General features: G+C 45.6%; 1 protein-coding gene across 4 annotated transcripts in view; it reads right to left on the minus strand.

The window, feature by feature from the left end:
- Positions 1-14,325, minus strand: part of LOC142590444 (uncharacterized) — a 75,371-nt gene that overhangs the window by 13,185 nt on the left and 47,861 nt on the right. For 2 of the 4 annotated variants that reach the window (XM_075702567.1, XM_075702568.1), the window contains one exon: positions 7,814-10,900. The exons of 1 other annotated variant lie outside the window; for it this stretch is intronic. In XM_075702567.1, the coding sequence (XP_075558682.1) occupies positions 9,681-10,900 (1,220 nt within the window). In that variant the 3' untranslated portion in view covers positions 7,814-9,680. Of the gene's footprint in view, positions 1-7,813; positions 10,901-14,325 lie in introns of those variants that run through there. One more of the 4 variants, XR_012830146.1, reaches the window with a different exon arrangement.

Below are 14,325 nucleotides of genomic sequence, written 5' to 3' on the forward strand. Positions count from 1 at the left end.
TTGATAGACAATTGCTACATGTCTGAGTTCACAAGTTACAAATCAGCAAGCTTTGAAAGAAAACCCAGCACTGAAATCGCCACATGTTGGTACAGGTGCCTCTTCACGCGGATGTAACGTGCCACAGTCTGAAGGCATAAGTGCCACCAAAATGGCTGAGTGGATGTGGAAGTAATCCTTAGGAGTGCAACTTGCAGAACAAAAAGAAAAAAGCCCAAGATATGTTTATTTGCTACGTGAAGGTACATTGTCGCACTATATAGAAGTAATTTTTGCATACTGAATGAAATACAAATAGAATAAGGCCAGAATTGAAACTAATGTAGAATATGTTTCAAACTGTTTTTGAAGAATGCACAGCTATTGTCAAAATATGGGTAAAACAATTTACACATCCCGATGTTCATTCCATTGGCAAGTTCCTGTAGTTACATCGCACATTATGTAGGATTGTTTACTAAGAGCACTAAAGATCACTAGGAACAAGTGAGGAAATCGCTCACATACAAAGGGCTCTTCAGAGTGCAAATGTATAACCAGGAAAGTCTAGCTGCCTGAGAAGCGTATCCAGCTTCTACTACGTATGCTCTCACATTTTATGCACATACTATGCCCATGGTTGTTGTTTACACGTCTTTATTCACATTTTTTGCCCTTAAAGGGCTGCGGTGAGTTGGCTTGGGAAGTGGCGGGAGTGAGAGGGTAAGGAAACAATGGGGGACGTAACCCTTTGAGGGTCGATTTTTTTCGCCAGATCAGACCGCCCAGGGTCGATTTTTTTTACTGCAGATTCCAATTCTTCTTAGAGAGCTATATCGAAAAAAAATTACCGTAATTTTTTCTAAGGTGACCGTAAAGTGAAAAAAATATTTTGCGTTGGTAAATAAGCACTCTTTAGTCATGAATAACAACTAAAAAAAAAGAATTAAACCTATAAGAATTGAAATTTTTATGCAGTGTTATAGTTCAAGGCTTTGAAAATGCGCACACGAGAATATTTCGCAAGACTCAAATGTTTCTGCTCTTACACTAATATGTACTTCCATAGCGTAATCGAACTGCGTAGGTGCGCGCACTCAAGAAAACTGTGTGGTTGTGTGCACGTCAAAAAAACAAAACGTCTGACAAACTTCCGCTAATCTTCATCTTATCGCTTACCAGAGGCAATTAGATTTCGCGAGCCTCAAAAGAAAGAAAGAAAGAAAAGAAAAAAGCAACGGAAACACATGCACGTTACCAGCCTTCCTATGCGCACCTCTGTGAGCACTAAACGAGCGAGAAACATGCGGTCGCCCTTTGAGCGATGAGTAACGAGATAGCCATCAGTTTTGCAAGCGCAAGAGGCCGAGACCACTCGCAGAACAAAACGCAAGCCGCCACCCGCCTGCAAGTGCGCCAATGCGCGAGCGGTAGTATGTAGACGCGCAGGAACAAACTAGCGCTAAGACAAACCATGCAGCGAAAAGCAAGAGAGGGAGGCGCGCAAAAAAAATTCCCTATATTTCCACATAATGGCAGCACATGACAGAAAAGAAAAAGTAAGAAAATTGGTGCACTTTTTAAGTATACAGACGGCACCGTAAATGGCGTCGACCATTTTGGAGATTGTTCGCGGCGCCGTATATTTATGTCATTGACCCTCAAATGGTTAATCATCTACATCATGCGGTCCGATGCTTTCGCTGGCACGTTCGAGATGAAGAAGCCTGGGCCCTGTGGCTGGAGCCTCACGATCATGCAGGAATTCATAGTGATTGCCAGAGCTTGTTGGCAGTCGCAGCACTGCAGTGTCTTGGTAGAGCCCAGGTCTGTAGGGAGGTTGGTCGCCATTCCATTGGGAGCGAAGCAAGGGCCCTTTGCCTGGGGCCAGAATACAGTGGGCAGTCCCAGATTAAGTGTTCGAGGTAGGCCCTGGTGTTGCAGGGGCTGCACCTACGTGCACGCGAACATTCCAGGCCACGAGGGTCTTCCGTTCTGCGAAAACACTGCACGACAAAGGGAGTAAGAAGGGTGGCAATCTGTACCTGCCGGAGCAGAACCTGCTGCCGAAGAGTAACAGCCTGGGAGGGAAGGGGAGGAATGTCCATGGGATTGGGCGTAGTGAAGAGATAGCTGCGCCGGTGGTGCTTGGCTTCAGCTATTGCTTCCATGGAATTGTACCACTGACTGTGTATTTCCGTGCGTTCAGGTACGTTGTTCAGTCATTGTTCGGGCAGTTTTGACAGCACGGATAGTAGCGTGGCGTGCGCTAGTCGATGAGTCCGTTCATTTCCTGGTATATGCGTGGGCTCTGGGATCCAGTGTAACTGAAAATCGTGGCCTTAGTCACGCAGACGACGAACGTGGAGGCGGAGTTGTTGGACCACAGCAGTGGTTGCACGAGTGCCCTGGCAAGCTCTAAAGGCATTTTGAGAGTCCGTAAACACTCTGTAGTGGTGCTTAGCCTCTCTTGGAAATTTGTTGGCAGTGTGTTCAGCATGCTTGGCAAAATCTAGGATGGCATACAGTTCTGCCGTAGAGCTGTGAACGACATGTCTTGTGAGGTGGAGTTTACTGCCCCGCTTGGTTGCTTCCATATTTGTCCACGCCATAGTGAACATTGGCTCCTCCTCTGATCCTCCGATAAAAGCATCCACATAGACTATATGGCAAGTGCCATAGTTGTCGTTGCCCCCCTCACGTAGTTAGTGCGCATATTTCTTGTGGCGTTTGACGGGGGCCTGTCTTCTTGCCAATTCATCTTGTCCCATGTTCTTCGGCAGTGGCTTAGGATCCGCAATTGGTACTTGCTCCCAAGGGGGACATATCCGTGAAAGCGCCGGAAGGTTAATGTCATGCCCAATTTTAACCAATGTGGCCCTTCCTACGTTTGTGGACTTGAGGCGTGTCAAATGAGTATGCTCGTGCATTGAAATAAGATCAGCGATGTCACCGAAAGCGATGCAGCTCTTGAGTGCAGGGAGTGGCGTGTACTTTGACAATCCTGTCATTACTCTCCTTGCCTCGTTGTTGAGGCGTTCCAGAGTATGTAGCTGTGTACGAATGATGGGGTGAAAAGGGGTGCCAGACGGGATGCGAGAATTCAGGAAAGCCTGCACAAAGTGTCTCATTTCTTTTTCTTGAATGCCCCTTGTACGCTTGGAAATCCTGCGGAGGATTTGAGTGACCTGCTTGGTGACCTTTACTGTTTGATTGTACCATGTTATGGGTATACACTGCTCATCTAAAAACATTCCGAGTATGCGGATGACCCGCTTCCTGAGAATGGGTGTCTGTCCAATTGAGAGATGGGCGCAGGCTTTCTCCTCGTCCTTCAACTTTGACCTTTTCCCACCGTGGATAACGACAAACTTGGTCTTCTCCGGTGCTAGCGTAAACCCTATCTCCCTTGTGAAGCTCTCGATGGTATTCAACGCCGTCTGCAGGGCCTCCTCTTGTTCTCTTAGGGAATGTCGCGTAGTCCACAGCGTCACATCGTCTGCGTATATAGCATGCTCAATGCTTGTGATTCTCTAGTTTTGCAGGAAGAGCTGCTAAGACGATGTTAAATAATGTTGGGAGATTAGGGCTCCCTGTGGGACTCCAACCCCGTTATGACGATAGGAGCGGAGGTCGCTGCCTACTTAAACTTGAAACGTTCTGTCTTGCAGAAACGCAGCAATAAAGTTGTGCATGTTGCCTTTGATACCCATTTCTTGTATCGCCTGCACGATAAAGGCATGGGGAAGGCTATCGAAAGCTTTCCTGATGTCCGCCCCAACGACGCGAGGACACGAGGTCGAGACATAGAGCACGTCCTCTTTTACACGGAGCATAATATCTCGAGTAGAAAGACCAGGCCGGAATCCGTATCGAGTGTGAAGCAGAACACAATTTACCTCTAACCACCATATTAACCTTGCGTTCACCATGCTCTCCAAAAGTTTGCACAGACATGACATGAGCGAAACTGGTCTTAAGTTTCCCAGGCATTTCGGTGGTTTGTTCGGTTTCGGAATAGGCTTGACAATAAAGTGGCGCCATTTTAGTGGGAGAGTTCCTTCTTTCCATATACGGCTAAACTCCGCCAGAAGAATAATTTTGCAACCTTAGATAAGGTTTTGGATTTGTGCTGCCGCGATTCAATCAAACCCTGGTGTTCCACGGGTGTTAATTTTGCGTATGGTCTTCGAGCTTGCGGGCCGTGAAGGGCTGGTTTAGATCATCATGTCAGTTGTGGTCATCGTCCCTCGCATAAGTTCTATTTATGGTACTATTTTACTGGGGAAAAAATATGTCTGCCACTTTCTCTGCGAGTTCGGCATTGGCGATGCCTTCTTTCAAGGTAACACGGGCTACGGCGTCTGAGGTTTTACGTTGGCCAAGAAGAGATCTCAATATAGCCCACGCCCTGCTTGAATTAGTCGATCCGTTGACTTGCTCGCACACCTGCATCCAATGCTCGGAAGCTAGCTCTCCCGTATACTTCTCGATTTCCTCTTGTAAAGAGCGTAGTTTAGTTCGTAGTGTCCGGGGGTGCCCCTTCGCTCGATAAGAAGACAAAGTCTCGGCCTGTGGTTCCATAGATGCAGGAGGTGCCTATCCGAATTAGGTTGATCCAGAGAAACCCGAAGCGTTTTAGTTGCTGTGCGCTTGGCACACGTCATAGCTTGCGTTAAAAGTCAAGATTGTTAACTGGACCGTTTTCTTCTAGGAGCATCCGATATTTGTCCCAGTGCGTAATCGTGCAATCCTGTTTGTAAGACGATGGGTGGCACGAGGAACCATTTGTTCTCACTGTGATGGCAATTGGAAGATGATCACTGCCAAGAGACTCCTCTAGAAGTTTCCATTGGCAGGTTCTGGGTCTTGAGGACCATGTTAGGTCTGGCGTCGTGTCTGTTTGCCTTGTGTCCTGTCCAAGCCTTGTATGGGATTGCGGCAGATTAAGGAGCGATAGTCCATAATGGTCAAACTCTTCCATGATACGCCGACCGCGTGGGCTGCACTTATTATAGTTCCAGGCTACGTGTTGAGCATTGATCTCTCCACAGATTACAATTGTATCCTTGGGATACATCTTCCGGAAATGTTGTATGTAGCTAAAGTCTACCTAGGTGCCCTTAGTCTTCCTTCGTGCGTTTTCTGGACGTATGTACACAGAAAAAAACAATTATTATTCTTTTGGGCGTGAGTTGAATGCCGCATCCAGTAACATTAGCAATATTCGAACACCAAGGCTCAGTGTCGAGCTTTGTGTGGGTGAGTCTTCGATCCAGATACACAGCTGTGCACACAGGCGTGTTGATGTCTTCGGAGAAGCCATAGCCCTCGTAGTATGGTAAGCGTGGCATAAAGCACTTCACCTCCTGCATTGCCACGACGGCGGGTCTGAGACTGTTATGCGACAGGCCCCAACATAAAATCATGTCTGCTTTTTTCTTTTTGAGGGAGCGGCAGTTCCACTGAATCACTCTCGGGACGGCTCCCGCCACATCCCTACCATGACCGCAAACATTAACTTGAGGGATTAGCTGAGCCATGTTGTGTGAGCCATCTGCGTCGGAGCTATCTGTACAGACAGCAAAAACGCCATATTAACTCATGCGGCCAGGGTAAGACCTCCGAAGGAGAGTGTTCCATTGTGCATTAGGCACTCCATGATGGTGCGAACGCATGTTTCGATAGCTCGTTCTATCATCGTTTGTACACTTGACACGATGTTATGTTCCATTTGTGCCAGGCGTGCAGAGAAGATGGCTTCGTGATCAGGATGAACTTGTGGTTTTGGCTGCGTTTCTAGCAGCTTATTCTGGCTCTGCTCTGGTGCCCAGACAGAGATAGTTTCATGGATTTGTTCATGAACACGTGCACCTTCATTTGCTGAGAGTGAGGCGGGGACAGACTGACCTGTAATTTTGGCGTGACTCGCATTCGCGTGTTCTAGCACTTCGCTTTAGCCATCTGGACGAAATTAGCAAAGACATGTTTGCTGTGGTCGAAAAGTGGTTTATTTCCGGCGGTATTACAGGAGTTGATGGAGCACGGGGAGGCCCAGTGTAAGAGTTGTGTCTCAGGGCCACTGTCTTTTGAGGGCGCTCAAGAACTTGCGGTTGTGACCCCATGGAGTTCTGGCTTTGCTTCTGAGGGTGTTTTGACTTCACGCGCAGCTGTTTGTTGATCGCTATGCGCTGAGGGCAGTCTTGAGCCGTTGCAAGGTGTTTACCCCCAATTGCGGCATTTCGGCCCCTGGTTGGGACAGACCTCGTCACTGCCATGCAGCTTTCCGCCACATGTGGCACAACGCGGTCTGTTAAAATTTGGACAATGCTGTTTTCCGTGTCCTAATTTGTGGCACATCTCACAAGTGTAGACCTGCGACTTGAACAGATAGACTAGTATTGTGAAACACTTGGGCCAGATTTTGTATGGAAGGCTAGTCCCTTTAAGAGCGACTACAGCGGTGCCTTTCTCCCCAATGGGGTGAGCGCTGATAATGTCGCACTTCCGGCAGTGCAGGTTCATGGTAAGCTGCTCGGCAGTCATTCCTCCTGCGTTGCGGATAATGCCCCACATTTGATCCTTTTCTATGGCCTCGTATGTTTGAAATACAGTTGGCTTGCCATTTATTGGAAGCTGTATTAAAGACAGAAGGGCATCTCGTGTCGCGATCATCGGCGTCGACCGCTATTCGATTACTCCTGTCCAAATATCTGACCTGAACAATCGGGTCAGCTTCCCTTTAATGCGTTAAGGGAGCGTTGTGCATGTGATTCCAAAGTGCCTCATCAATAACAATGAAATTTTCATGCAGAATTCTGCATGGCTCTTGAGGTTTAAGGATCACAGTGTGAGCGTATGAACGGCGTTGAGTGCGCATTCGCTTGTTTCTTCGCTGGATCGGGGCATTTGTATGTAACGGTTTTCCATGCTCCTTGTTCGCTGTCATCTTCATGAGTAGACACCGAGTCTACCATTCTCTGGCGTGAGGGCGTCTTCAAACTGCTGTAACTCCATGTCCTCCGGTAATGGAACATTCAAAGCTGCCTCTGGGTCATCCATGACCACGGTCGATGCGACTTTTGGGCCCTAAGGCCCAAAGTAACAGAAGGAAGACAGCGATTGTCGGAGATGAAAATGCACACGTCTGTTCAACTCGGCCACCTGGTGGCGAGTCCCCTATGCTTATGGGGGTGACATTTATCATACTTTTGCTTCAGTTTGAGGTTTATTTCTATACACGTAGTGTTTTAAGTGTTCGAAGGCTATTAGAATATAGTTGTATTGACAAAGCGCCTACTTTAACGTATCAAATATTTGCATACCCTTAATCAAAACAGTAAACCCTTGTATTTATTATCTTAAAAGCATGTCCTGTACACAATTTTGTCGGTGAGGAAATTCCTGATGAGAGACTAGTACAACTGCCATTCAGAAAGCATCTTTTTCAAATTTCGAAAAACAGGATTGGCCCAATTTCTTCGCTTCTGCTCACAAATGTATTACACAGTGCAGGCTTATAAGCCCAATTCAATATGTAAAGTTTATACATATATTCCTACAAATATATGTCGCACTAGTGCTTATAGAAATGCTGGTAGATTAGTTGAAATGAAATAAATGTAAGAATGACTTAAGCAAGGTGTACTTGACATTCGACTCAAACATAAGATTACTCATCTATGTTACTTATAACAGTTTCCTTCTGTGTTAATAATGAAGTTCCAACTGCAGTCATTCAATTTCTCTTGCAGCCCCAGATACAATAAAATGCTAGCATCCCTATATTGCATGCCATCAATAAATTATTGAAATATCAAGAACAGACAAAAAATACTCACCAAACAATGGCATTTATTTGATGCTCTGATGAAACAGACAGTAGAAAGCTAGCTTACTGAACAATCAATTCCTCTAAAAAAGTACCCATTTGCAAAAAAAAAGAAAGGCACGAGTAGAATAAGATCAAAAGAATCCGCGATGAACCATGTAGACCAGAACCAAGAGCCAACAAATACATGATATGGTCTAAGAGAACAAGTTCATATGTACCAAAGAGAACACTGAAAAAACACAGAACCTAAAGAACACATCATTTAGACATCTGTAGTGTAACAATTATTACAGTGAACGTACATAGTTTGTAGGGGCATGCAAACAGTAATTTTGAAGACCCGAATGAACATCAATTACTTTTCAAATAATGAAAAGCCACAATATAACAAAGCAAATAGCTGTTTTGCCGACTTCTTTTAATTAAAGTTTAACTGTATTTTGACTTTTTTTCTCAGCTACAACGGCTTTATGTGGGTTAGTTCTCGTAAATCCTTTTGCTCTGTGTTCCATAACGTGTTGAGAAAAGATCTACAGAAAATATGGTAACACCACAAAAGTGTTTCAGAAACGCATTAAGAGCAAGCTTCAGCTTGGGGGCTCCCACCTACATACATGGGAAAGGAAAGATCATTTTTCTTGACAACTACTGCACGAAACCAGATGAGGTTTGTTGCATATAAAAGAAATAGAATGTAGTGACTGTTGGTAGTGAATATTTGATTTAGGCTATCAATCTTTTAATAGCAATTGTTGAAAATCACAAATTTTCAAAAAACGACTATCAAATTTACAACTCTGGTAACTCAGCAATGAAAAATACTGCAATTCTGTAAAATGCTCCAAATAGGACACCTAAAGCGGACAATATTTAGGTATGAAACAAAGCGTTAAAATAAGCCACTAATAAATGAGTAGGACATCTGCAAAGTACCTGTAAACAGTGTAACAATTTGACAAGATATACATTGATACATCAAATTTGTCTGCTTTGGAATATCTAGCGTATGCAGTTTACAGAGCTACGATTTCTATTCCAGGTGCAGAGTCAAAAATTTATAAAGTTCTGGCTCCAATTTTTTTAAAGATGAAAAATCGTTGTAAATTCCTGTTATAACATTCAGGCCTTCAAACTAAATTATGCTTCCAGCAGTCACCAGAATTTAACTTTTTCTCTCAAATGTAACAAATTTCGTTACAATCAGCCCACTGGTTATTTCAGAAAAGCATTTCTGCGCTTTACATGTATTTGAATAGGCGGCATCGAAGTTGGGCCCGAGTTAAAGCTTCCTCTCAGGAGTATGTGGAGACACTTGTGCTACCTGATGCAGTAGAACACTAAGTAACATGCTACACGAATGTAGATTTTTAATTCAGACTCTAGTTCAACGAGATTGTTAAACTACCCTACAGTATGGAAAAATGGAAGAAATTGTTTTTGTAACAGTGTATTTGCCAAATTGTGCATTGCAGTATGTTTTGTGTGACACATTTGTTTTCATATATGTATAATATGCATTAGTAATTACCGTTAATTCTTTCGGTTTCAATTGTACCTGAGTATACATTCTGTTTCACTTGAATTCATTTTACACATATGTATATATTATATATATGCATTATGTCTGACACTCGTGTTATTGGGACATAGGTAATTCTGGCTTAATATGTAATACCTAACCCTATGCTCTCTCACTGCTTGTTAAAAGGGGCTGCGGGCCTTGTCACGCCATAAAAGGCTTTCGGTTCGCGGTCCTCAACATTGTGGTGTTGAAAATAAAGTGAATTGAATTGAATCATGGTGCTGTGCTCTCCAACTCTGTTCAAGTGATGAGGACCTGAAGCAGGCAATGCAACTATATGGCCGGTCACTTGTATGAATGCACCGGTGTATCTTCAGGGCATTCTTCAGCGAGAATCACTGAAGGCAGAGTGGGCAATGAAATGGCTTCTCGCCTCATGTGTTTCCTAAGGTTGCTCTTTTGTGAGAATCTCCGAGAGCATGAAGGGCACTGATATGGCTTCTCGCCTGTGTGGGTGCGCAGGTGGGCTTTCAGGTGACCCTTGATTGAGAAGCTCTGAGAGCATGAAGGGCACTGATATGGCTTCTCGCCAGTGTGGGTGCGCAGGTGGACTTTCAGGCCGCTCTTCTGTGAGAAGCTCCGAGTGCATGAAGGGCAGTCAAATGGCTTCTCGCCTGTGTGGGTGCGCAGGTGGGCTTTCAGGCTGCCCTTTTGTGAGAAGCTTTGAGAGCATGAAGGGCAGTCAAATGGCTTCTCGCCTGTGTGGGTGCGCAAGTGGGCTTTCAGGTGGGGCTTTCGTGAGAAGCTCCGAGTGCATGAAGGGCACTGATATGGCTTCTCGCCTGTGTGGGTGCGCAGGTGGGCTTTCAGGCTGCCCTTTTCTGAGAAGCTCCGAGAGCATGAAGGGCAGTCAAATGGCTTCTCGCCTGTGTGAGTCCGCAGGTGGAATTTCACATCTTTTTTTCGTGAGAAGCTCCGAGAGCATGAAGGGCACTGATATGGCTTCTCGCCTGTGTGGGTGCGCAGGTGGGCTTTCAGGTAACCCTTGATTGAGAAGCTCTGAGAGCATGAAGGGCACTGATATGGCTTCTCGCCTGTGTGGGTGCGCAGGTGGGCTTTCAGGCCGCTCTTCTGTGAGAAGCTTCGAGTGCATGAAGGGCAGTCAAATGGCTTCTCGCCTGTGTGAGTCCGCAGGTGGGCTTTGAGGTGGCCCTTTTCTGAGAAGCTCCGAGAGCATGAAGGGCACTCAAATGGCTTCTCGCCTGTGTGGGTGCGCAGGTGGGCTTTCAGGTGGGGCTTTCGTGAGAAGCTCCGAGAGCATGAAGGGCAGTCAAATGGCTTCTCGCCTGTGTGAGTCCGCAAATGAACATTCAGATAACACTTGTATGAGAAGCTCTGAGAGCATGAAGGGCAATGAAATGGCTTCTCGCCAGTATGGATGGTGGCATGTGCTTCCAGAAGAAATAGTTCATCAGCCACATAGTCACATAGCTGACATCGGTGGATGCATCCTTGCTTTGAGTTGTCACATTTGGCAGTTGACGCAGAAATTGAAGGCCTCGATGCTGCAAAAATAAAAAAAGTAAATAAGAGTTTTTAGGAAATGCAAAAAAAAAAAAACACATGCTAACTTTAATGACAAGCTACCTTTTCCATTTGATTTGGGAGATCTTCAGGGTGATCTTAAGTATGATGAAAGAAAGAACTAATGGTCATTTTTATTTACTAAATATTTCTGCATTTGAATGCCTCATGACCCTGTTTGTGAAGTGCACTTATAAAGGGGATTTTTCAGAAAGCTAAAGAATTACGAAGCGACAGAGTGTGGAGTGCTTGACTACTCTCTCCTATGACCCTTAGAGAACACTTCAAAAATGCTTTGACCAAGCTTGCTCTCATATCCTCAATGATCACTTCATGCCCGGTAACCACATTAGGCACTTGCAAAATTTGTTATGATTCGCTGGCACAACAAATTTGTTTTATACGAGACTTCATCAGCGAGTTTCTTCTTGACCACACATTGAACTTTGGCAATGTTATCGTAAGTCAAGATTGCAAGGAGCCAGCTAGCAAATTCCGCAGTTTTCCTCACATAACCTGCCAACACCTACAACCCGCGTCCTTTTTCAGAATAGCCCAGAAAGAAAATAAGAATAATATGCGTCTATAACCCATGGTAACAACTGCATACGCAACCCCTAGATGTTTATAAAACAGCATCCATTTGGGGATAAACCACTTGTGCGTGTCGTATCTTCAGCCAATGACTCTGCTTTACTGTTTCCGGAGACAGGAGCTGGGCCGTTGAGCACGACTTATCGTGACCTAAGTTCAACTTTGCTAGCAATATGTGCACTATTCACTAACTGCTAAATGCAAAATGGCGACCTACACAGAGGAAAAAAATGACCGACCGTGCAGGAGAGAAGGGAGCTTCAATACACAGGGGTGAAAAAAGGGTGGGATTCCCCAGGAGATAACGAAACTGTGAGAACTTGAGAACCTTGTCCTGAAGTGTGGCTTTGTGGCAGCGCACGCTGTGTTGTCATGGAGTGAAACTTCACATCCAAATTCCAGTAATTCAGACCCCGATCGTGACCTTGCAGTAAATGTTTTACTTTGTTTGGTGCGGCTTAGAGGTTCAAAAATATGGCAACTTCTTTTGGAGTGCGCTGTGCTCCTTGTGCTCTGCCATCACAAAATACTGGCAAATGATTGCTGGAACCAAGAAGGAATGGTATGCTCCCTTTGCAAAGCGCAGTGGATGTTAACACACTAGCAGGTGAAGGTATTGTAGTATTTGCGAATGGAGGCACCAAGCACAATCGGTGGCTCCGAAGGAATGACATACACACTAGTTTCATATCGTGCCCAACTTACCCCTCGGTTGCAGCGAGGGTGCTTATATATATATATGTAATTTAACAGGCATGTTCGTCTCAGCAACATGGGCACGGCGTTTGGAAAAGGGCCACTAACACAAGGCAGCCACAGATTGAAAAACTGACAGAGAGAGACACAGACAAACGTCAACTTCTTCCTCCGTGCTGGCACAGAACTGGCGCCGAAGTGCTCCCGTACAACCCACTTTGGAACGGTGCGCTGGGTTGCGCCACCAACCTCTTGCTATTTTAATGCCCAATGTCCTACCTATGAATTCCAATAAACAAACTTCGTGAAACCCTATTGTGAACTTTGTTTTTGTATGCCCTTGTTGTTTCTAGTTTACCTAACTTTTTCCAAGCTTCAGGTTCCCATTTACTAATCTCCATTCCGGACATGGTTATTTTCCCCCTGCTCTTGATGAACCCGAGGGCTTCAAGGACGCTAGTGATTCCTTAATCGACCGCTGGGCAGATATCTTCACATTCTACTATACCATGCTCCATTGCTCCATTCCTCTCCTAGCTCCCTTCACCGGCGGCACCTCCTCTCCTTGCTCCAGCAAGGAGAGGAGGCGGTGGGTTGCACCACCAAGCTCTTGCTACTATACTGCTTAATACCCTACCTAGGTTAAAATCCACCCTTTGTAGCAATTGCTACGAACGGGTGGATGTCTGATTTTCCCTTTGTTCATTACTTCTCTTCACCTTGCGAGTTTCCGCAGAACTACTACGTCAAACTCTTGCCTTTGCTTCGTGTTGTCGACAAATTCGACTTCGCCCTGCCATCTGCTAGCTGCCAGGTTAGCTCAGATGGTAGAGCGGCTGCCCCGGAAAGGCGATGGTCCCGGGTTCGAGTCCCGGACCAGGACGAATTTTTCTTCAACTATGAGGCTTTTCTTTCGAGGAACCCGTATGGGTTTCCTTTGTAGCAATTGCTACGAACGGGTGGATGTCTGATTTTCTCTTTATTCACTAGGTTAAAAATGAAAAAAAAAAATGATTTCCCACAACCAAATTTTCTGACCCCCTATTGTGAACTTTGTTTTTGTCGTTTCCCTACTTTTCTTCCACCAATTTTCCTACCACCTCTTACTAATCTCTATTGCGGACATGTGTACTTTTCACTTGCTCTCGCTGAACCCAAGGGCTTCAAGGAGGCCAGTGGTAGCTACGTCAACCACTGGGAAGATGTCTTTACATTCTAATACAGTCGAACCCGACTATATCGAATCTTTTTACATCGAATTATTCTATATATCGAACAATTTCTGGACACGGTATAGTTACAACGAGAATATATAGCTAAAATTACGCTTACATCGAACAAAAATAGCAGCGACTCCCGATATATCGAATGCCTTAGTTGGCTTTCCCTCGCGGTGACGGAAAAACTCGTCGGCGCAGCTCCAACCAACCGCCCTCCTTAACGTGACCATGCTTCCTCGAACGAGCCGTGGACATCCCCCTGCTAAAAATGATCCTGGCCCGCCCGCAGCGCTTGCTCAGACAGCCAATCAGAGGCTCTTCTGCTCTCGTTGTGCAAGACGCCGAAAGTGCGAGTTGTCTTGCTGCTTTTCTGGTTCATTGTGTGTGTGCTATGTGGGCCTTCTCCCACAGTGTTGCTGTGATGAAGCGGCAGAATTCGCCTTTCATTGTGAAGCTCGAAATCGTAAATTGGGTCAAACGCGGTGAGAAGTCGGATATCCCCGCAGCGTACAAGATTCCGAGGAGCACTCTCATCATGATCATGAAGAATAAGGGGGGAGATTAGGGCTAAAATGGCCAAATTCGCGACCCGATGCCTGTGGCGTGCACTGTGCACTAGTCCGGTGCTTCTACACGAATGTGGAAAGTTGCGGCCTCAGCTGCTCCAACTGCTTCATCATCATCATCATCATCAGCCTGGTTACGCCCACTGCAGGGCAAAGGCCTCTCCCATACTTCTCCAACAACCCCGGTCATGTACTAATTGTCGCCATGTCGTCCCTGCAAACTTCTTAATCTCATCTGCCCACCTAACTTTCTGCCGCCCCCTGAGACGATTCACTACTCTTGGAATCCAGTCCGTAACCCTTAACAACCATCGCTAATCTTCCCTCGTC

Source organism: Dermacentor variabilis, chromosome 8 (assembly GCF_050947875.1).
Source record: "Dermacentor variabilis isolate Ectoservices chromosome 8, ASM5094787v1, whole genome shotgun sequence".
Classification (NCBI taxonomy): Eukaryota; Metazoa; Arthropoda; class Arachnida; order Ixodida; family Ixodidae; genus Dermacentor; species Dermacentor variabilis.